At 42.4% G+C, this 21,775-nt stretch overlaps 1 protein-coding gene and 1 pseudogene across 4 annotated transcripts in view; both read left to right on the top strand.

Annotated features, from left to right (window-relative positions):
- Positions 1-21,775, top strand: part of STRIP2 (striatin interacting protein 2) — a 53,783-nt gene that overhangs the window by 21,459 nt on the left and 10,549 nt on the right. For all 4 annotated transcript variants that reach the window (XM_035254767.3, XM_078343794.1, XM_002807066.6 and 1 more), the window contains 9 exons: positions 1,228-1,463; positions 1,710-1,775; positions 2,512-2,575; positions 3,283-3,354; positions 5,898-5,972; positions 6,982-7,079; positions 7,552-7,678; positions 10,243-10,343; positions 13,551-13,617. In XM_035254767.3, coding sequence (XP_035110658.1) covers positions 1,228-1,463; positions 1,710-1,775; positions 2,512-2,575; positions 3,283-3,354; positions 5,898-5,972; positions 6,982-7,079; positions 7,552-7,678; positions 10,243-10,343; positions 13,551-13,617 — 906 coding nt within the window. The remainder of the gene's footprint in view (positions 1-1,227; positions 1,464-1,709; positions 1,776-2,511; positions 2,576-3,282; positions 3,355-5,897; positions 5,973-6,981; positions 7,080-7,551; positions 7,679-10,242; positions 10,344-13,550; positions 13,618-21,775) is intronic.
- LOC144578451 (small nuclear ribonucleoprotein G pseudogene) lies at positions 18,663-19,169 on the top strand (annotated as a pseudogene).

The raw sequence follows: 21,775 nt of genomic DNA, 5'->3' as shown, positions 1-21,775 counted from the left end.
CAAGAAAATCCATTTTTCTGGGATGTAAGGCATTTTACTATTTTGAGATAGCAAGAGGGTTTACTGTCAGCTAGCCACATTCTTAACCAGCCCTGAAACCAAAGGCTTACATTTAAGAGATGACTGGGTAGGGTTCTATGTATATAGCTATGTGACACTTAGTGACAGGGATACAATCTAAAATATGTGTCATGGAGTTTTGTCACTGAGCAAACATCATAGAGTGTACTTACACAAACCTGAATGGCATAGCCTACTGCATACCTAGGCATATAGCCTATTGCTCCTAGACTACCAACCTGTACAGAAGGTTACTATTCTGAAAACCATATGCAATTGTAACCTAATGGTGTTTGTGTATCTCAACCTAGAAAAGGGCACCGTAAAAATACAGTATTGTAATCTTATGGATCCACAATTATATATGCAGTCCATTGTTGACTGAAGCATCATTGTGCAGCACATAACTATAGTCTGCTGTCCTGAAAAGGTCAGAATGACAAGTTATAGTGAGACCTGACTTTGTTCTTACAAACTGCCCTGCTGCCAGTTTATCAACAGGGCTAGACAGTAGTGCTCAGTAATCCAGTCTCTATTATCTGCAATGCAATTTTTTAACCTTTATTTTTGTTTTATAAAGTAATGCTTACTCATTGTAGAAAATTTGGAACAAATATAAAAATGTGACGAAGGGAGAAAAGAAAAATCACCCACAATCTTAACAACCAGAGACAGTCACTGTTAACTTTTTGGCTTATTTCTGTCCAATCTTCTTTTATTTGTGACAAGATTTAAAATTCCAAACTTGCTTCCCTCTGCCTAGCAGTAAGCTTCTGTCCTCCTCTTCCTCAGTCCGCCAGCTGGTGTATTTTCACAGAAGGCAAACTAATTGAATGTTCACCTAAGCAGAGCATAATTAGGAAGGAAAGTGCTGGCAAAAAAAAAAAAAAAGGCATCAGTGCTTTCTGAAAACTAAGTAACTGTGACTTTGGGATTATCTATGCTTTGTTCTCTGGCTAATGGCATGGTTGCCTGAGAACTTCTTGTCCTGTTATTGGGCCCAGTGGGGACAGTAGGGTTGAGATACAGAATGGGATATTTTCACAAGGGCTGTTTTTAGATTCCATGTTCCCTGAAATCTGGAGGCCTGTGGATATGAGGTAGCCTCAGACAAGGATGCCCAGAGTGAGATCTCTGCATGCCTACTCTCCCTTCTTTCCCCTCCAGCAACTCCTTACTAAGCAGGACAGCCTGGACATCTACAATGAAAGGGATCTCTTCAAGACTGAGGAGCCAGCCGCAGAGGAGGAAGAGGAGTCTGCTGGTGATGGAGAAAGAACCTTGGATGGAGAGTTAGACCTGCTAGAGCAGGACCCTCTGGTGCCACCTCCACCCTCACAGGCACCCCTCTCTGCTGAGCGGGTGGCTTTTCCCAAGGGCCTGCCCTGGGCCCCAAAGGTCAGGTAGGTTTAATAGCATCAGGGTCCCCTATGCTTTGAGGTTTCAGTCACCAAAAGCCCAAGATGGAGTAGTCTATGTATTCAAGACTCGTTAAGTTAGCCTGAGTTTGAAATTCTGTCTGTTGATTGCTACCTTTCTCCAGTGCTCCTGTCCTCTGATTTGGAGGGGCAGGAGCCCAGAAAGATTCTCTCTCTCAAAGTTTGCTTTTCTTCCCTTTTCTGGGATTGGTCTTTCCATCATCCTCTCAGACAGAAGGACATTGAGCACTTCTTGGAGATGAGCAGGAACAAGTTCATCGGATTCACCCTGGGCCAGTAAGTGACTGAATGGTTGGAACTGGCTATAGAGTGGTTCCTAGGGGGCCAGGTAGCTTGTAATGAGGAATGGTGGGTGCCTTGTAGTCATAATGCAACCTAGAGCACCCAGGCCGTGGACAACTCCTAGTAATGACTTTGGGTTCTTTCTATGGACTTTTTTTCCTTGAGTTTCTTCCACTTTTACTCGAAGAACTTTTGTGTTTTCAGCCAACTGTAGGACTTGGAGCAACAAATAATTTCTCTTTTGGGCCTTAATTGTTTCATGATGTTGTTGGATTAGGTGTTTCTATGGCCTCTTCCTGCTCTAATGGGCTAAAATTCTGTGAAGAAGAGACATGGTCAGAATAGATCCCATCTTCCCTCATTTCCCTATCCACATGAATCCTTTCCATTGGCCTCCTGAAAATTGAGGCTTTCTTAGTGGGGTTTCAGAGTCAAGGTGTCATTGGGGTATATATTCTTTGAAGTAGGAACCTACCACTCCCACACCAAGTGAGTACCCAAAAGACTATAAAAATCTCCTGATTTCTAGGAACATTTCTGTGTACCATTATTATTTTTGTGTCCTGAAGCATTGACTGGGGACCTGCTAGCTTGCAGAGGAAGATCCAGGGTACTGGGGGTAGAGGTTGTTGAAAGTAGCACGGTCCATGTGACTCTAGGGGAGTATTGGGGTATCAGCAGTTCTCTGTACTTTGGAAGCTTATGATCTTGTATGTCTGGCCTTTTACAGGGACACAGATACATTGGTTGGATTACCCAGGCCCATCCATGAGAGTGTGAAGACCCTAAAGCAGGTGACCAGGGTGGGCTCGCAGTATTCAGGGATAAGGAGCCATCAAGTCAGGTCAGATTACCAGGCTCCTGGACACTGGGTAGAGCTCTTATACCAAACTCTTTCTGGACCTTCTGCATTTCCCCTGCACTCCTTTTGACCAAACAGGAAAAATTAGGTCTCTCCCTACTTACTCGGTTTCCTATATTCAGATAGATTTTTAAATTCTCCATTCTTCCTCTCATTTCTTTTTCCTCTTCCTTCTTCTCTCTCTCTTCCCATTCCTTGCTTCTTTTCCTTTCTCTTCTCTCTCTCAGTAAGTCCATTAACTTCCAAAGGCCCAGGGTTGAGTAGGACCCTGCTCTGTATCCATTGTGCTTGGAGTCATCACTCCGTCCTACATGCACACACATTAAAACTCTCAGGGCAGTGGTCCAGGGGCAGGGGACTATTTCTGCTTCCCCTTACACTTTGTTTGAAGGTAAATGCTTAGGTATTTGCTGCTCTTCGGCAAATATAGAAACAGAATAAACAGAAACACTGTGCAGAAAACATTTGTGGTGATGATGCAGAGGTGATTAAGACTCCTGCCTTGAAAAAGTTTATGTCTATAGGGGGTGACAAACCCATTAGCAGAACATTTCCTTGCCTTTGGGCAATTTAAGTAAGAGACTGGTACACATGTAAATTAGGCTCTCAGCCCTTGTTGATATCTCCTTATCTTGTCAGCACAAGTATATCTCCATCGCAGATGTGCAGATCAAGAATGAAGAGGAGCTGGAGAAATGCCCTATGTCTTTGGTGAGCCAAGGAGGTCCTGCACAGGAGGAGGGTAGAAGAAAGTCTGCCTGCTGTGCTGTCACAGAGCATGTGTGCATGCATTCATTCAGCATATTAGGCTCTAACTGTGTCCCAGGCAAGACAAGGTCCCTGCTTTCAGGATATATTGAAGTTGGGAAAGAAAGATTAAAAAAACGAAAGTTAAGTAAACCAAACTCTCAGAGAATGGCAGATACAATGAAGAAAATTTAAACAGGATGACATGAAAGAAGCATCAGTAGACTACTTAAGATTGGGCAGTCAGAGTAGGTAGAGCCTCTGAGATGGTGACATTTAAGCCAAGATCTGAGGGACGGAGCCAGCCGTAGGAACATCAGGGGAAAGAGCATTCCAGAGAGAACAGCCTTAGTAAGGGGAAAGCAGGCTTAGAGTGTCAGAGGTAATGAAAGAAGGCCGCTGTGGCTGGACCACAGGGCTGAGGGCCTGGATCCTAGAGGTGGAGTCAGAGGGGTGGCCTCAGGCCACTTTGCAGAGGACCTGTAAGCAAAGGTAGGGAGCTCGAAGTTGACTCCATCAAATAGAAGGAAGCTTTTGGAGATTTTAAGCAGGGGAGTGACATGATCTGATTTATGTTTTTAAAAACATTAGCTTCTATGTAAAGATTGGACCAGGAAAGCATAGAAGAAGCACTCAAGGGAGATTAGCAAGGAAACCCTTGAAATAGTCAAGGTGAGAGATGATGCTGACCTGAATTTGGAGGTACAGCTGACAAGATTTGCAGTGCATTTGGATGTGGATAGAGAGAAAAAGAGAGGAATCAAGAATAAGTACCACTTGCCAGGATGTGGAGGGAATATCAAGAGTTCTGTTTTGGTCATACTAAGTTTAGAAGCCCATTAGAATGTGGAGCTGCAGGCCATTGGAAATATAAGTCTAGAATTCTAGGAAGAGGGCTGGCTTTGAGAAATAAATTTGAGAGTTGCTTGTAGCACTTATAGGCAGTGTTAATTAAAGGCCATAGAACTGGCTGAGATAACCCAGAGAGGGAGTAGAGACAAAGCAGAGGATGGAACACAGGCAAAGCCCTGGGGCACACCAGCATGTTGGGTGGGGAGGGATGTGTCAGAAATGGAGCCAGAAGAGTACGAGAAAGACAGTGAAGTGGCTGGAAATCCAAGAGATTATGATAGCATCATAAAAGCTAAGAAAAGAAAGTCAAGAAAAAAGGAGTGATCTGCCAGGTAAAATGCTACCAATAAGTGGCATGTGGTAAGAACAAAGGTGCCCATTGGATTTGGCAACATGAAGATAGTGACCTTGATAAGAGCAACTCTAAGTGAAGTAGTGGAACCAAAAGCCTAATTGGAGTGTGTTGAAGGGAATGCCAAGAAAGGAAAAGTTTTGTGAAGAGGAGAAAGAAAGTAGACGGTAGCTGAAGGAGAATGTGAAGTCAAGGGAAGGATGTTTTATAGATGAGAGATACTAGAGCATTTTTTTATGTCCTAAAATAAATGATCCAAGAGAGGGGATAATTTTAGGACCTAGGCATTCAACAAAGCAAATGGGTGTGAGATCCTGAGCACCAGTAGGAGACTGGCGTTTGTTAGAAGCACAGGCAGTTCATCCATCATGTCAAGAGGAAGGAATAAGATTCTTTATAGATTTGGTGTTGAGAAGATGAGTGTCTGCCTGTCTGATTACTTCTGTTTTCTCCATGAAGTGTGAGGCAGTGTCAGCAACTGTTTAGGAATGATGGGGCAAAGGAATTGGTTTGAGGAGAAGGAAGACGGTATGAAATCAGCCTTCTGGAGAGCAGGAAGGCAGACATGCCAGGATTGCCAGGCTCTGTTGAATGTCCATTTAGGATTTATGTCAATTTAAGCAGCAGATGAATTATGTGGGACAGAAGGAGCCTGGTTATTCTTCCCTGCCTCAGAGTCTTATGGCAGTGACCCTTTGCCCTGTAATAGAGGGACCTTATGGGAGAAGGGGAATTGCACTGGTGAAAGATGACAGTGACCTGAGCAGCCTATTGGGCTCTTGAGGCTGATAAAGGGCTTAGTTAATGTCATCAATGGGACAGAAATACTTGTATATGGGGGAGCGTTTCAGAAAGGAGAAAGTGATGTAGGGGCCAATGGAGAGGGGAAGAAAATCATTTCTGTCCACTTAAAAGCGTCTTTGCTAATATTCCTTCCTGTTTCTCCAGGCCATAGGTTACCCAACTTCCATTTAAACCCTCACTGTTGAGCCACCTACCTCTCCTTCCAGCCTCAGATTGACACCATGGGAAGTGCTTCTATATGGAGCATCTGTTCCAGTATCCCAGGTCCTAAGAGGTCATCCAGGCCAGCCTGATGGTCCTATTGAAGAGTAAACTAGGACTCAGAGAATGAATGTGACTTATCTAAGGATGTACAGTGAGTCATTAACAGAGCTAGGGTAGGAACCTAGATCTGACTCCCAGCTTAGTGCTCTTTTCAGGTCACCCTTCACAACCAAGAAAATAAAGCCTTTGGCCACCTGGAAAGTGGCCTTGGCAAATCATGTATTTCTTGTCATAGGGGGAAGAGGTGGTACCAGAGACGCCATGTGAAATTCTGTACCAGGGAATGCTGTACAGCCTCCCCCAGTATATGGTAAGGAGGTGGCTAGGCCAGAACTGCCTTTCTCTGCTGCAAGGAACAGACAGCTAAAAACCATTTCAAGCCGATCCATCCAACACTTGAGCTTGTTTCCTGAGCCTGTGCCCATTTGGCAAGGCATTCTCTGACATGAAACTTCTGACTTTCCTCAGTACTCCTCTGATGGTACTGTTCTCTCTAGTCCTTCTTTGGGAGAGGTGGGGAATAAGTTGAGTTTCTCTACAGGATACATTGGGGACCCTCCTCCGAGATAAGTACTGTAGACCCTTTGATATCTGCTGTGGTCTGTCATGTCCTAGATAGCCTCAGGCTGGGGGGTGGGGAAGATGCCAATGGTTTGGGTTAGAGGAAGGAAAAGAGTGGGAGAAGTTGGGCTTATGCCTCTCACCTTATTTCTACACACTGTCCCTCTCATTCTGTTCTGTCCATATTCCCCTTTGAAAAGAACAGTCTTTTTTTTAATTTATTTTTTTGAGGCAGAGTCTCACTTTATTGCCTAGGCTGGAGTGCAGTGGCATGATCTTGGCTCACTGCAACCTCCACCTCCCGGGTTCAAGTGATTCTCCTGCCTCAGCCTCTCAAATAGCTGGGATTACAGGTATGTGACACCACACCAGCTAATTTTTGTATTTTTAGTAGAGACGGGATTGCGCCATTTTGGCCAGGCTGGTCTTGAACTTCTGACCTCAAGTGATCTGCCTGTCTCAGCCTCTGAAAGTGCTGGGATTACAGGCATCAGCCACCAGGCCAGGCCCTGGAAAGAACAGTCTTGAAGCAGAACAGCCAATGAGCTCCCTCTGGCTTTCTCTTTATCCTCACGGGCAGGCCTCTCAGGACTGGGCACCTGATTGGTCTTCTGGATGCTAGAGAGATATGGTCATTGAGGGAAGAACTTAGAGAATGGCTTTAAAACACTTTTCACAGGGATGTTAAGATGTGGAAGAACCACTGCCTTGCTGAGTGGGTTGGACAGTGGTGGATTTCTTTATTTTCTACTTTCCAGATCGCTCTGCTTAAGATTCTGCTGGCTGCAGCTCCCACCTCCAAGGCTAAGACAGATTCTATCAATATCCTGGCAGATGTCCTACCTGAGGAGATGCCGTGAGTGCTTCAATGGGGGCAGCTGCTGGATACTAGCTGTCTTATCTGCAGGGTCTCTCTAGTCCCCACTCACCTTGTTAATACTTACAGAGATTGTCTCCAAAGAGATCTCCCCCTCTCTCCACACCTGTACCCCCTTTCCCCTACAGGGCTTTCTGCTTGGCTCTTTTTAGCTCAGAACTCAGGATCTGGAGGGTGATATGAGTGCCAGTGACTGGCTGCCCAGATATATGGGTGAACATTCCCAAGGGATGAACTTGCCAAAAGAGAGAGACAGAAACAAAGAAATCAGTGGAATATTTCTTCAGACAGGCTGATAAGTGGTAACTCTGGAGGTTTCCCTGGCACAGAAGTTCAAGTTTTCCAAGTTTTGGCTCTCATGTGTACATTGTATCAGACCCAAATACCTGGATCCCTACAGGGCTCCCTTTAAGGCCACTCTCTGCGCTAATACCTTCTCTCCCCATTGTAGCATCACTGTTCTCCAGAGCATGAAGCTGGGCATTGATGTGAACAGGCACAAGGAGATTATTGTAAAGAGTATCTCTACCCTGCTTCTGCTACTCCTCAAACACTTCAAACTCAACCATATCTACCAGGTGAGCAGCTAGCAGCTCTTCTCCACAGGTCTTGGATGTTTTCCAGGCCCTATCTTTCAAAGGAAGGATACGAGGGCCCTTATAATCCTGACGAGCATCTTTCAGCCTTTTCTTTGCCCTTCCTCAGAGAATCTGGCCACCCATTAGTGTTATGGAGTGGGAACTGTCCTAGAAAGGTACAGATGTCTGTGTCCCTTGTAAGTTATCCCAGGGTTATGGATAGGAATCTCTAGGTTCTCAAGAATATGCCCAGCCAGTTTTTGAAACAATGCAAGAGAGAGTGCAAACATTTCACACAAATGGGGGGAAAAGTATGTTGACCATACTTTTCTATATGTGAAGCACTTTTCTGACATTTGAGGTATATTCTGAATAAGGCACAGTTCTGTCTCTTTGGGGCCTTGAAATCTTGTAAAGGATACAGATATATAAGTAACCAATTATAGTGAGATAAGTGCTCTGATACAGGTAAGCACTGATTGCTATGCAAACACCTGATTCAGCTTGAGGTGGAGAAGAAATGACTTCTAACCTGAGTCCTAAAAAAACAGATGCTAGCCACGATATGAGAATTGTTAGGGAAGGAGGACAGGAGGCATTTCAAGCAGAAAAGTTAATATGCAAAAGTCCAGAGGGGGAAGAGAGAGAGAGAGCAAAGTACCTTTAGAAACTAATTAAATGTTGCTGGAGTTCTGCCTGGGGTGGGGAAAGATGAGCATGGCCTGGTGATACATGAAGCTGAAGGGATCAGCAGGGAGCAGATCATAATCTATATGCTAGCACACAATTACTGAGCACCTGTCCTGTGCCCAGCACCCTGTTAAGCTTATTTAGGCCCTCATTCTCTCCACCCTATGAAGTAGTCTTATTTAATACCTCTTTTATAAATGATGAAATCGAAGCTAAGAAAAGTTAAGAAGCTGCTTTCCCATAAAACATTGTTTGCCATGCTAAGGAGTTTGGACTTGGTTTCATGGCGTTGCCAATATATAAGGACAAGATGGGGACAGCAAATGGATGCTCCTGTCTGTGAGGAGACCACAGGGAGAATAGGAATGCTTCTCATTCTTGCCTAGAGGCTCCACCCCATTTTCCTCCTAAGAAGTCAGAATCAAGCTTGCTGGTAGAAGAGCAGGTCCTCAGAGTACAGAGAGGCTCCTGCAGGGTCTATGTCATGGCCCTATCAACCAGGGTATTTTTCCATTTTCATACCTTCAAAGACATCTTTGGGTATGTTCGGTTGCCCTCGGTGCTCCCACTTTTGCCAATGTTTGCTGAGTAGCAGCAGGGCTGGGAGGAATAGGGGTAGGTAGGAGATAATGTTGCTAGTGTAAAGAGAACAGAGAACTGTGGATGTGTGTTTACTTCTGCTTATCTTGGTGGGAAGTATGTGGATTCATAGCTAGACAGGTGGGTGGCTTGATGGGCCTTGGCAGTGTGTCAGTGAATCCTGACAGGGCCACAGGCACATCTCAAACTAAAAAAAGCTTTCCATCAGTTAATACTGGATATGTATTGGCTCTTCTGTCTGGGGCTTTGGAAAATACACTGGATTTTATAAATATATAACCTTACAGGGAGAAAATATTGAGCAGAAGAGGGAAGTGGTCTTGTCATAAGCTGACTCCCCTGCTCTAATTACATACCCAGGATCATTAGGCAGCTTAGCTTGCTGCTTGGCTACTTGTTGGTGATCAGAGAGCTGAGGATTTAAAACACCACAGTTCTCTGCTTTTTCAACCTCATTTCTATACTGTCCCAGCACACTAGGTTCTGGATCTGGAGTTAAACTGTGTTTGACACTCCTTAGTGTGTCATGGGTAACAAAAACGCCATGACACTGCTCTTATAGCTACTTGCCCCACTAAGTTATCCCATACACAAACCACATGTGGATTGGAGAGATGTGGAGAATGGAGTCTCCACGTTCTGATATTTAGCCCATGAAAGACACCTTAGACTTCTCAGTGCAGTATCTGTTGGCTGAAGGGCTCTTGTGCATTCATTAAAATACTTACTAATATTCTTTTTCCCCTTCTCCAAGTGGCCAGTATACTTACTGATATTCTAAGTACTAAGAAGAATATGGTGTTCCAGACAGACTGGAGCTGGAGCCCAGTGGTTCATTTGGTTATTATATGCTGTCCCCATCCTGACAGAGCGATGACAGCAGTTGCCAAGAGTAGGCTGCAGCTGTCCCTGCTATATCAATCACAGTTGAAACATTTTGAGCCAGAGGTTTGGTATGGAAACCATCTCCCTCAGGGAGCCTTCCTTTCCTGTTGGGCTTAGGAACAAATCTCATAGCAATTCTTTCTCTTTATTGGAGTAGGATTTTATTTTCTGGCTTCTTCTTTTTGTGCTTGTGACATATACTGCAGATTATCCCCTTCCATGTAGAATGGGCTGGCTGAAGATGATTCTTCCCATTTCCCAGACAGGAAGACTGATAACACAAGTGGATAGTAGATATTCTCAGGAATGGATATTAGATTTGTACTTCTCTTTTTTTCAAACATTCTTCTCCAAATTAGCAGCCCTTTCTGCTTTGATTTTTAATTCAGTTTGAATATGTATCGCAACATTTGGTATTTGCCAACTGCATCCCCTTGATCCTGAAGTTCTTCAATCAAAATATCTTGTCATACATCACTGCCAAAAACAGGTATGGACTCTGGACAGGTTTATTTCAAGGGGCTTTTTTGGGGTGGTTGAGAAAATTACATTATCTCCAAGCCTTTCAGTTTTCCTGATGTCCCTAGTCCCTCCTGTCTTAGAGCTGTTACTGTTAAATTTAATTTAAAAGTGTTAGCTAATAGAGTATGTAGTTTGCCTTCTTTGGGGAGGTATTTGTATTTGAATAGTTTTGAACACTGAAAAATGTTATGACTTAAAGAAATGAAGTGGCAATTATGAATTTTTAGCTTTGTGTCAGGCAGATGCAGGGGTTGTTCTTTGTGAAACAACCTGCTTGTCTGGCCAGGCCTTATTTTAGTGTAAATCATAAATTGGAGCAATTGGAACAGTTATGCTGCTCCGTAAACTGTAATGTGTTATACAAAATTTGTAAATGAAAGTAGATAATAGAATTTACTGAGGTACATCAACTTGTAGTTTAAAAAAATAAGGCATTTCACATTCATTATTTAATCTCCTCAGCAATGCTAAGAGTTGTTTTAAGTTTTATTCTCATTTTGCTGATTAGGAGACAAATTCAGAGATGTTACTGACTTGATCAAAATTAACATGTTGGTGAGACCCCTTAAGTAAGCATCCGAGACAGGATCAGAACACAGGCTTCTGTGTTAATACAAATTGCTTTCCATTCCTCCAGCCAAGCAGGGACTTGGGGATTACAGAGCAGATCCTTGTTCCTTAATATTGTACTTTCACAAGAACTGGAAATGTGTTAATCAGTAGAGTTTACCAGAGGCAAAATTCCTAAAGTAGAAGTAAGAGGGCTAATCTCACACTTGGGGTGACTAGAGATACTGCCACACTAGTCTGTCAGTACTACCTGAAATCCCACCATGGAGATGCAGCATACTTATAGGTAGCTTAAAACACACACATACACTCCCATGGAACCTGAAGTCATGAGACCTGTATTCGTGACCTGGATCTGCCACTTACTAGTTATGTAATCTCAAGCAAGACACTGTTTCTCTGAACCACAGTATTTTCATCTTTAAAATGAGAATACCTCTTCTGACTATAATCATAGAATGTTATAAACATTAGTTAATATTAGTATATGTAAGATTGCTTTAAACACTTTATCTTGGGGGTAAGCATTGGAGGATGAGTTTTTCCTAACTACGTGGAGACCTGTGCACTGACCCCTTTAAAAATGGCACTTCAGATGTGCTACTTGAGTTACCAGGGAAAATGAAAGTACAGGTTAGGCTATGTCAGGGCCATGACTGCATGCAGACACCTATGTGTATCAATTAACACTCTTGATTAAAGGTAACCAAAACTAGCTGCACTAGACTCATGCAGAATAGTCACTTTGTCAGAAGGAAATGACATGTGTCATCTTGAGGAACCTAGGACAGCAATGCAGCTCTGGACCTCTGGGTTGGCCTGCAGTGTGGGGAGCCCAGAAAGCCTTCCACTTCTATCTGTAAGACACCAGGCCTCTGTATTTCCACTCCAGTTTCCTCTCTCACGGACAAATTTATCAGTCTGCTTTGTTTGCTTATCAGGCTGCTTGGTGAAATATGTCCATATGAGCTAAACATGCCTTGCCTCAGAGACTGAATTGACTCTCTAATTCCTGTTCCAGATTCCCTGGGTTAGAGGTTCACTCCTAGATCAACTGTGGCTAGGGGAGTGGTATACAGAAACCGAATGCTCCTTCTGCACCCATGGACCTAGAGTGGGAGGGACAGACAATTCAATAGATGTCCATTTGGTTCAATTGGAGTTAGAAGAGTGGTAGCAACAGACTACACCTTTTGCTAGGTTGGCCTGAACAAGATGGTTCTCTTATGTCCCACCTTCAAGTTTTACTTCTGAATGATCTCTGAGAACTTGGAGCACTCATAGCTCATTATTGCAGAAATGTCTTATCGCTCTTACAATTTAGATGTTCTAGATACTTGCAAATTAATTTTATGCCCCCTTAGGCTAGATTTCAGTTCACTAAGAGAATGGAACAAATTCATCTTTGATTTCCCACCCCCATTTCCTGGTTGCCAGCACCTGCTTTGACACAGGGCTTCGTCAGTGGGAGGTGGGTGGATAGGTAAATGAGCCAGCCAAGAATGTTCATCCTAATGGAGCAGTATCGAACTGGCAACCCTGGGAAAATCTAATAGAGTGAACGAAGATGATGAACAACATTACAGATCGTTTCACAGTATCCTCTCCCAAGCTGACACTTCTCTCCTACCCTGGTCCCCCAGGTTATCTTTGTCTGAATATCTTGGACAAAGGTAAACATTTCTGGCCAAATAAATTGTTGCCTTTTACTTGTGTAGAAATTTTGACTTTTAAAATGTAGAGGCAGGTTCAAGGAACCCCATACTCGTCTTTATAGCCACTGCTTTGCCAATCGATTTCCAACTGCACTAATTCAGATAGATTGGTGTTCCAAACCAAATAGAATGTCAGAACCAGAAGGAGTATTAGAGATTAGCTAGTCCATATTCTGTATTGTGTCCATAAAGAAGGGAGAAGAGGAAAGAGAGAGCTGTCATTTATTTTGTTACTGTGTCCTTGTCATAATACAGTGCCTTATTTCCCCTCTTGACTCATGCCTGCTTCCCTGAACTCACCACAGAGCTTGTAGCCTGCAGTCCCCCACTGTCAGCTATTACCATTCTTGAGTTACTAGATTAGCCTTACTATAGGAAGCGGCCCCTTTCTCAAGCTTCCTTTAGGAGTGGCTTCTATAATCATTCCTCAGAGCTCCCAGCTTTACAAAAGACCTGGTGAGAGACACAGGAGGATCATTTCATCCTCACATCCTCAGATTGTTATCAAGTGGGATGGGTTTGGGCAGTGTCTGTGAGAGCACAGTTATATTCACACATACAGTTAAATGCAGAAACACAAATGCACTCAAGTTTATGTATTCCTTTAAAAAAGCAAGGAGCACTAAGAAAAGAGGTTCTCTCTCTGCTTTCTTTTGCATCTGCCAGATGGGGGCCAGCCTCAAAGAACTCATTGGTTCCTCTCATGACAGGAAAGGAGACTGGAGCCAGAGTTGCCTGACACCAGAGCCCTCAGTTTCAGCTGTGGTCGCTAAGCAATTTGGGAAATGTGTAGGGACTGCTGGAGAGAAATAACTCCTGCCTTTTCAGATACAGCCAACTCCTGCTGTTGCCATTTACCTAAAGCCTGTCCTTATCTCTGCATCTTGCAGCATCTCAGTCTTGGATTACCCATGCTGTACCATCCAGGATTTGCCAGAGCTTACGACCGAAAGTCTGGTAAGCAGATGGGGATTTGGTAGCCTTTGAAACTGCTAGGTGGCAGAGGCTGGCATTTGCTCTTTCATTTCTTCTCCCACCCCTTAATGCCCTGGTTTGAGAGTCTCAGATCAATGAAGGCATATTGGCAAGAACACACACAGATGCAGCAGGGGTTTAGAGTTGTTGACCCAGTTGAGAAAGATCTGGAAAAGCTTAGCATAGCATTTTTCAGAGAAGAGGAAAGAGCCAGTGAAAAACACTAAGGAGGAGAGGGAATTTAGAAAGATAGTGGGACTGAAATTCAGTGTGAATATCTATGCTAATAGATATTATTCTTTAATGCAAGAGACTCTCTGCTGGTCCAGCACAAATAATTATCTGTCCTCTTTCTGCTGTGCTACAGGCGGTTTACTTCTTATTTCCATATAGGTTATAAAACCTAGCAATGTGTACTTGAGAAAACACCTTGTCTAAGTCTCTCGGAGGTACAACTCTATATTGCCACAAAAGGATAGCCCAGAAAGTTTCTCATCTTGAAAACAGCTCTAGGCAAATCAGAAAAGTCACTGAAAGTTATTCTGAATTCCATGAAACTGACCAACAGCCATACTGAAGATGAAGTATCTACCGCATCATGTATTGCCACAGCTCCTTAGATATGCCACAATCCATACCTCCAGCCTGTTGCATTGTAATTATGCATTTGGGTCTGTTTCTAAATTTGACTGTAGAATCCTTGAAGGAAGAGATAGCATCATCATTTTTATATCCTTAGAGTCTAGCACCTTGTCTGGTACATTGAAGAGCTCAATAAATGTTAAATGATTGAATCATGACACACACCAATGGGTACTACAACCCTTTGTTCTCCAATTGTAATTCCTGCAAAATGTTGAGTCAGAAAAGTATATTATGCAAAAAAGAATAATAACCTCTGTGGTACAGGTTTTATAGAACCATAGGATTCTTGGCTGGAGGGAACTTAAGAACCATTTGATCCAACCCCCTTGTTTCAAAGGTAAGAAACCTGAGGGCGCAGTGAATGAAGTGACAGAGCCTGAAATAGACATGAGTCAAAAGACCCATATCTTGAGACACCAACCTAGCACTCTTTTTTATCACTGGGATAGAGAGATTTTCTTCTTATTTAGATGTGACCTCAGCAACCAAAGAAGTTGGAAGCTTTTATTTCTACAGAGAAGTAATAAATTGTCTAACCCTCTTTATGTACACGATGCTATTCAGTCTTTTTAAAAATTTTTATTAAAAAAAATTTTTTTAGACCAGGCATGGTGGCTTACGCCTATAATCCCAGCACTTTGGGAGACCGAGGAGGGTGGATCATCTGAGGTCAGGAGTTCAAAACCAGCCTGACTAACATGGTGAAACCCCATCTCTACTAAATACAAAAAATTAGCTGGGCATGGTGGTGCATGACAGTAATCCCAGCTACTTGGGAGGCTGAGGCAGGAGATTCGCTTGAACCTGGGAGGTGGAGACTGCAGTGAGCAAAGATCATGCCATTGTACTCCAGCCTGAACAACAGGAGTGAAACTTAGTCTCAAAAAAAAATTTTTTTTTATTTTTTGCCCACACTACACAGATGTAGCTATTCAATCTTTGAAACAACTCTGTGAGGTTGGTATTACTATTTTACAGATGGAGAAGTTAAATAGCTACCAAGATCTTTCAGTTGAAAGGGGCAGTCAGGGTAGAGACATGCATCCCTGCTATTCAGAGTTGGAATGAAGAATACATTTTCCACGGAAACAGTGGTACACAGTAGCATTAAAATTCTGCTATTAGTAGGGTATTTCAGAAGATAAAGTCAACTTCTGTGGCCTGAATTTATTTCTTTATATAATATGTTCTCTATTTTCAGTTCCAACCCCATTGGCTCACATATAGGAATTGACAGGAACCACACTTTCACATCTCTCCCAATCGACCTTTGGGATATGTGCATAAAATTATTGAAATGAAGTGAACATAGTAAGTTATTATGTTTTCTAAGAAGATTTTATTATTATCCCAGAATGAAAGTATGTATTTATTCTTCCTAAAAATAGTCATGCTAGGTAATTTGCTTCTTTCCGTGAAGCAACAGTGGCACCTGGTGGTTTAGTTTAGTAACCACAGAGTTGTGGTTTTTTTTTTTTTGCTTGAATTTTGAATGTAAGTGCTTCCCAGAGCCCAGTCATGGACTAGAGTAACTAGTGAGTCTACTCCACTTAGGTATATCTAAACTGGTGACTTCTATGCTCAGAAAAAGACTAATGTTCATATGAGTAAGATTTATCTTTTTTTTTCAGGCTTAACAAATTGCAAGCACAGAAAACGTACTGGATATTTAAATGTATAGGCTTTTCTCATTTTCTTTTATTTCTTTTTTTTTTTTGAAAGAGTCTTGTTCTGTCACCCAGGCTGGAGTGCCGTGGTGCAATCTCAGCTCACTGTAACTTCCGCCTCCTGAGTCCAAGTGATTTTCCTGCCTCAGCCTCCCTAGTAGTGGGGAGTACAGGCACGTGCCACCATGCCTGGCTAATTTTTGTATTTTTAGTAGAGATGGGGTTTCACCATGTTGGCCAGACTGGTCTTGAACTCCTGCTCTCAGGTGATCCACCCTCCTCAGCCTCCCAAAGTGCTGGGATTATAGGCATGAGCTATCACGTCTAGCTATAGGATTTTCTTTAAGTAACTTTTGAAGTTTTTTTCCTAATAGTAAAATCAATAATATATATATTACAGAATGTTGGAGAAACAGAAAAGTATGAGGAAGAAAAGTACTCTTATGCCAGCTACAGATAGCCACTGTTAATATTTTGCTGCAATTATCATATATATATTCACTCATAAACACATTAACAAAACTAAGACTTTATACATAGATTTGACAGTAAAATTTAAATGCTCACAGTATAATTTTATTAAACATTCTAGAGGACAATTTTTCTTTTTTCTTTTTTGAAGACAGGGTGTTGCTTTATCACCCAGGCTGGAGTGCAGTGGCATGATTTTGGCTCACTGCAGCCTCAAGTTTCTGTGCTGAAGTGATCCTCATACCTCAGCCTCCGAAGTAGCTGGGTGTAGCTAGGACCACAGGCATGCCAGCATGCCAGGCTAATTTTTGTATTTTTAGTAGAGATGGGGGTCTCTGTGTTGCCCACACTGATCTCGAACTCCTGGGCTCAAGCAATCTGCCTTCCTTGGCCTCCCAAATTGCCATGGGATTATAGGCATTAGCCACCATGCCCAACTGAGGACATAATTTTTAATAGTTACATGTAATAGTCCACTGTTTAGTTTCAAAAAATGATTCTTCTCTGCTGTTGGTGGACATTATTTATGTTTTCCTTGTGTAATTCCAAAACGAATATCCTTGCACATGAATCTTTTTTTTTTTTTTTTTTTTTTTGAGACAGGGTCTCGCAATCATTCAAACTGGAGTGCAATGGTGCAATTATAGCTCCCAGGGTCAAATGATCCTGCTACCTCAGCCACCTAAGTACTATAGGCACACATCACTATGCCTCACTAATTTTTAAATTTTTTATTTTTTAATTATTTTTAGAGACAGGATCTCCCTATTTGCCCAAACTAGTCTCAAACTCCTGGGTTCAGTGGTTCTTGGCCTCTCAAAGTGCTGGGATTACAGGTGTGAGCCACTATGCCTTGGCCTCTTGAAGTGCTGGGATTACAGATGTGAGCCACTATGCCAGGCTACACATGAATCTTCTGTTATTTCCTTTAGATTCCTAGAAGTGGAATAATTGGGCTACAGTAGTTTTTTTTTTGAGACAGGGTTGCCCAAACTGGAGTGCAGTGGTGCAATCACTGCTCACTCCCAGGTTCAAGCAATTCTCCTGCCTCAGCCTCCCAAGTAGCTGGGATTACAGGCATACGCCATTTACACTCAGCTAATTTTTCTGTTTCTAGCAGAGGTGGGGTTTCACCATGTTGGCCAAGCTGGTCTTGAACTCCTGTCTCAAATGATCCACCCACCTGGGCCTCCCAAAGTGCTGGGATTACAGGCATGAGCCACTGTGCCCGGCCTGGGCTGAGGTAGTTTTGATTTATATTTTTTCAGTTTTCTGAATTTGAATTCAGTTCAGCTTCATTTGAAACTCTACGCAGCATGATGAACATGAAATAAAAGGTAGAGCTAATGGCATATTAATTTCTGAAGTCTTCCCATTTTGTCAAAGTAATTAGTTTTAGATAGGCCATCCTCACCAATATATTGAATAGTTTTTCCCCACCCATGTGGTACAGGAAGGCTAAAAATTTGTGGATCTCCAAATGTCTATATTCATATTCTATCCACTAAGCTAGGAAAAAATTGAAATAAAATTCCAAACTGAAATGAAAGATGGTGAACGTATAATTATGTGGAAGTTAAGTGTGGTCTTTGAAAGGAGGTTGCTGGAGAAGACAGTGGATGTGGGCTCAGCATGTATTTTGCAATGCTTAGCACCTGAATGGTTGTTGAGAGCAGTGGTATGAAATGTAGGCTATGCAGGTAATGCTTTGGGGGATGGAAAATATTAAATCTTTTATATATATTATATTGATATATTTGTTCTGTACTTATGTGTATTCTACAATGTTATTTTAAAGCTATGCATTTATAAGTAAACATACATGCGTTTCAGAGATACACTGTAAATATTACCACAAGTTATATATCCATTTTCCATGAGGTATTTATGCAAAGGAAGGACCATAGATAAAATTTTTTTAGCATTATATCAATTTTCCTTTGGTCACTATTTCTGTAATGGGTTCTTGGGAAGAGTAGAATCTCCAGGATGATTTTTCAAACTCACATACCCACGTATGTTAGCGCCCCTTACTGGGGCACTTGTAGTTTGCTAAACTTTGCCAAACTATCTTGAAATTTTCTTTTCTCCTTCCTCCTTATCCACTCATTTCATTGAGAACCATTATTCTCTTTTAAGCTATCTAGATCTAGGTCCTTAATCTAGCAGTAATTTATCACAAACCTATATGATAAGAGAATTCTTCCATAATGATGTAGGTAAAGAAAATCGAAATTGAAAAAAAATGCTGACAATTGATTGGCTAATGAGGTGGGTGATGCCAGATGCAAAACTGCTTGTCCTACTGCAGGAGTAAGAGAGAGGCCATACATTCCATCTCAAGCCATCTGTGACCCCGTAGAATAGACACCATGAGCAAAGCTCATCCTCCTGAGTTGAAAAAATTTATGGACAAGAAGTTATCATTGAAATTAAATGGTGGCAGACACGTCCAAGGAATATCATGGGATTTGATCCCTTTATGAATCTTGTGATAGATGAGTGTGTGGAGATGGCAACCAGTGGGCCACAGAGCAATATTAGAATGGTGATAATATGAGGAAATAGTATCATCATGTTAGAAGTAATAGTCAAAAAAAAGAAAATCTGAAATAAAAATAGGATTTCATTTTCAGTTATGTGAGCCATAATAAAGAAATGAAGCAAAAGAATCATTTATCAAGTAATAGCTATTACCATGATTTTGAAATCCATTAAGTATTAAGACCTAGCATTTTTTTTTTTTTGTCTGTCACCCAAGCTAGAGTGCAGTGGTGTGATCTTGGCTCACTGCAAACCTACTCCTCCAGGTTCAAGTGATCCTTCCACCTGACCCTCCTGAGTAGCTGTGACTAGAGGCACATGTCACCACGCCTGGCTAATTTGTTATATTTTTTTGTAGAGACAAGGTCTTACTATATTGCCCAGGCAAGTTTTTAATTTTTTGTAGAAACAAAGTGTCACTATGTTGCCCAGGCTGGTTTAAAACCCATGGTTTCAAGCAGTCCTCCTGCCTTGGCCTCCCAAAGTGCTGGGATTACAGGTGTGAGCCACTGCGCCTGGCCAGCATAAGTTTTTGTAATAGTTTCAAATAAATGCAGGGCTAACATGGCAGGGAAAGCCTGAAGCACAAAGTAGAGAAATAGATTAAGCCTGCCTTTGCCACTTACAAGGAATCTTGATCAGGTTTCCTGTAGACTATAGAGGTTTCATCTATAAAGGAAGGAAGGTGGTAGGTCATTAGATAAGCATCCAACTTTCCTTGGACTATAAAATTCCCCTAGATTCATTATAAAATCACCAAGTTAATATTAATAATTTTGATTTATCAGTGCAGAGCTTGTTTGTCACACAGGGACTTCAGAGGAGGTTTGAGATATAGTATTAGATCTCACACTTAGTAGCCCTTCTTTAAAGGTTCCATCTGATCGTAGGCTGACTAGATTCAGTCAAATACTCCACTTTAAAGCAGGAAACCTCACTGTTTTTTGTTCTTGCTTTTCCTGGAAACAATTATTTTCTTCTGGTTTGAAGTGCAAATTATAGCAGGACCCAAGAACCAGCTTTTCCACTGTTGGGTCTTCAAGAAGCTCAGAATGCAGGAGATCCAACCAAATTTTCTCTCAATTGTCTTCTGTTTGCAGGACTACAGCAGTGCAGCTAGAAGGTGAACAGTAAACAAGAGTCTTCAGATTGACTGACTACCAGAAATTGGGTGCTTATTATGTGACCTTGCACAAGCCCCTTCCCTGTTCTGGGCCCCAGTTTTTGTTTCTGTTGATGACAGAATTGGGACTAGAACAACTACTTTCCTTCTGGTGCTCACATTCTAACCAATATGATTTCCTCAATCCAAAAGGAAGAAATGCTCCATTCTTCCCTTAGTCATCTGAATTGGCATAGCCTACATTTATTTGGCTTGGCTCACTCAGCTAGGTTATGGATGGATCTTTGAGAACAAACCCCTCATAGTGCCTTAGAGATACTCTGAAAGGGTAGGATATAGTCCTTGAACTGAATCTTTAGACCTAAGGCATACTGCAAACAAGTATTTGTTAGAGTAGGTCATGGGTATATGTTCTCTTTTTTAACTTTAGTTGATACAAAGGAAGTAAAGGTCTTGCTTTGGCTAGTATGAAGTACCAGGAACAAGAGAATGTGACTGTGTGCTACTGTTCACAAATTACATCTCCTCATAGAGGTTTACATCTTACTTAATAAGTTGGGTCTTGCCAAAAAAAATACAGAAAGGTGACTTAAATGAACATAAATATGAAGAAAAACCCCTCAAGTTTGGCAAAACAGGTACCTTTAGAACTGAAGGCCTGCTGGGAAAAACAGTCATCTACTGGGTTGGAACAAGGCACAGTTGGAGCAGTGGTTTGGGTAGAGCCTGCTGCAAGCAAGGGAGACAGAACAAGCTAGGGGTTGGTAGCTGTCCTGAGTGAGCCATTGACCAGTGTGTGTGCTTTCAGTGCCAGTTGCTGGCAGCATCTGATGTGAGGAGCAGGCCAGTTACAGTTGTCTGGGGAAGCAATATCAGAAGGAAATGAGAGTTGGCATGTGCCTATAGTCCCAGCTACTTGGGAAGCTGAAGTGGGAGGATGATGAATTTGAGCCCAGCCTGGCCAAAATAGACTCAGCTGGTTGCAGTGGCTCATGCCTGTAATCCCAGCACTTTGGAAGGCCAAGGCAGGCGGATCACCTGAGGTCAGGAGTTCATGACCAGCCTGGCAAACATGGTGAAACCAGCCTGGCAAACATGGTGAAACATGACGAGTTTGAGGCTCAAACTCATCTCTACCAAAAATAAAAAATTAACCAGGAGTGGTAGCATGTTCCTGTAATCCAAGCTACTTGGGAGATTGAGGCAGGAGAATTGCTTGAACCGGGAAGCAGAGGTTGCAGCACGCTGAGATAGTGCCACAGCACTATTCCAGCCTGGGTCACAGAGCAAGACTGTCTAAAAAAAAGCCAAAAAAGGCTGAGCATGGTGGCTCATGCCTGTAATCCCAGCACTTTGGGAGGCCAAGGCAGATGGATCACCTGAGGTCGGGAGTTCGAGACCAGCCTGATCAACATGGAGAAATCCCATCTCTACTAAAAATACAAAGTTAGCTGGGCATAGTGACATATGCCTACAATCCCAGCTAACTTGAACAAGGGTGGCGGAAGTTGCAGTGAGCCAAGATCGTGCCATGCCTGGGCAACAAGAGTGAAACTCTGTCTTTAAAAATAAAAAAAGTGAGACCCTGTCTCTAAAAACAAACAAAAGAACGAAAAAAGGAGAAAAGGAGAGCAAGGCCATGGGCAGCTGAGACTATCTTCAAAGATAAAACTTGGGTTCCTTTCCTGGA

Source organism: Callithrix jacchus, chromosome 11, assembly GCF_049354715.1.
Source record: "Callithrix jacchus isolate 240 chromosome 11, calJac240_pri, whole genome shotgun sequence".
NCBI lineage: Eukaryota > Metazoa > Chordata > Mammalia > Primates > Cebidae > Callithrix > Callithrix jacchus.
This window is presented reverse-complemented; position numbering and strand designations above follow the sequence as displayed.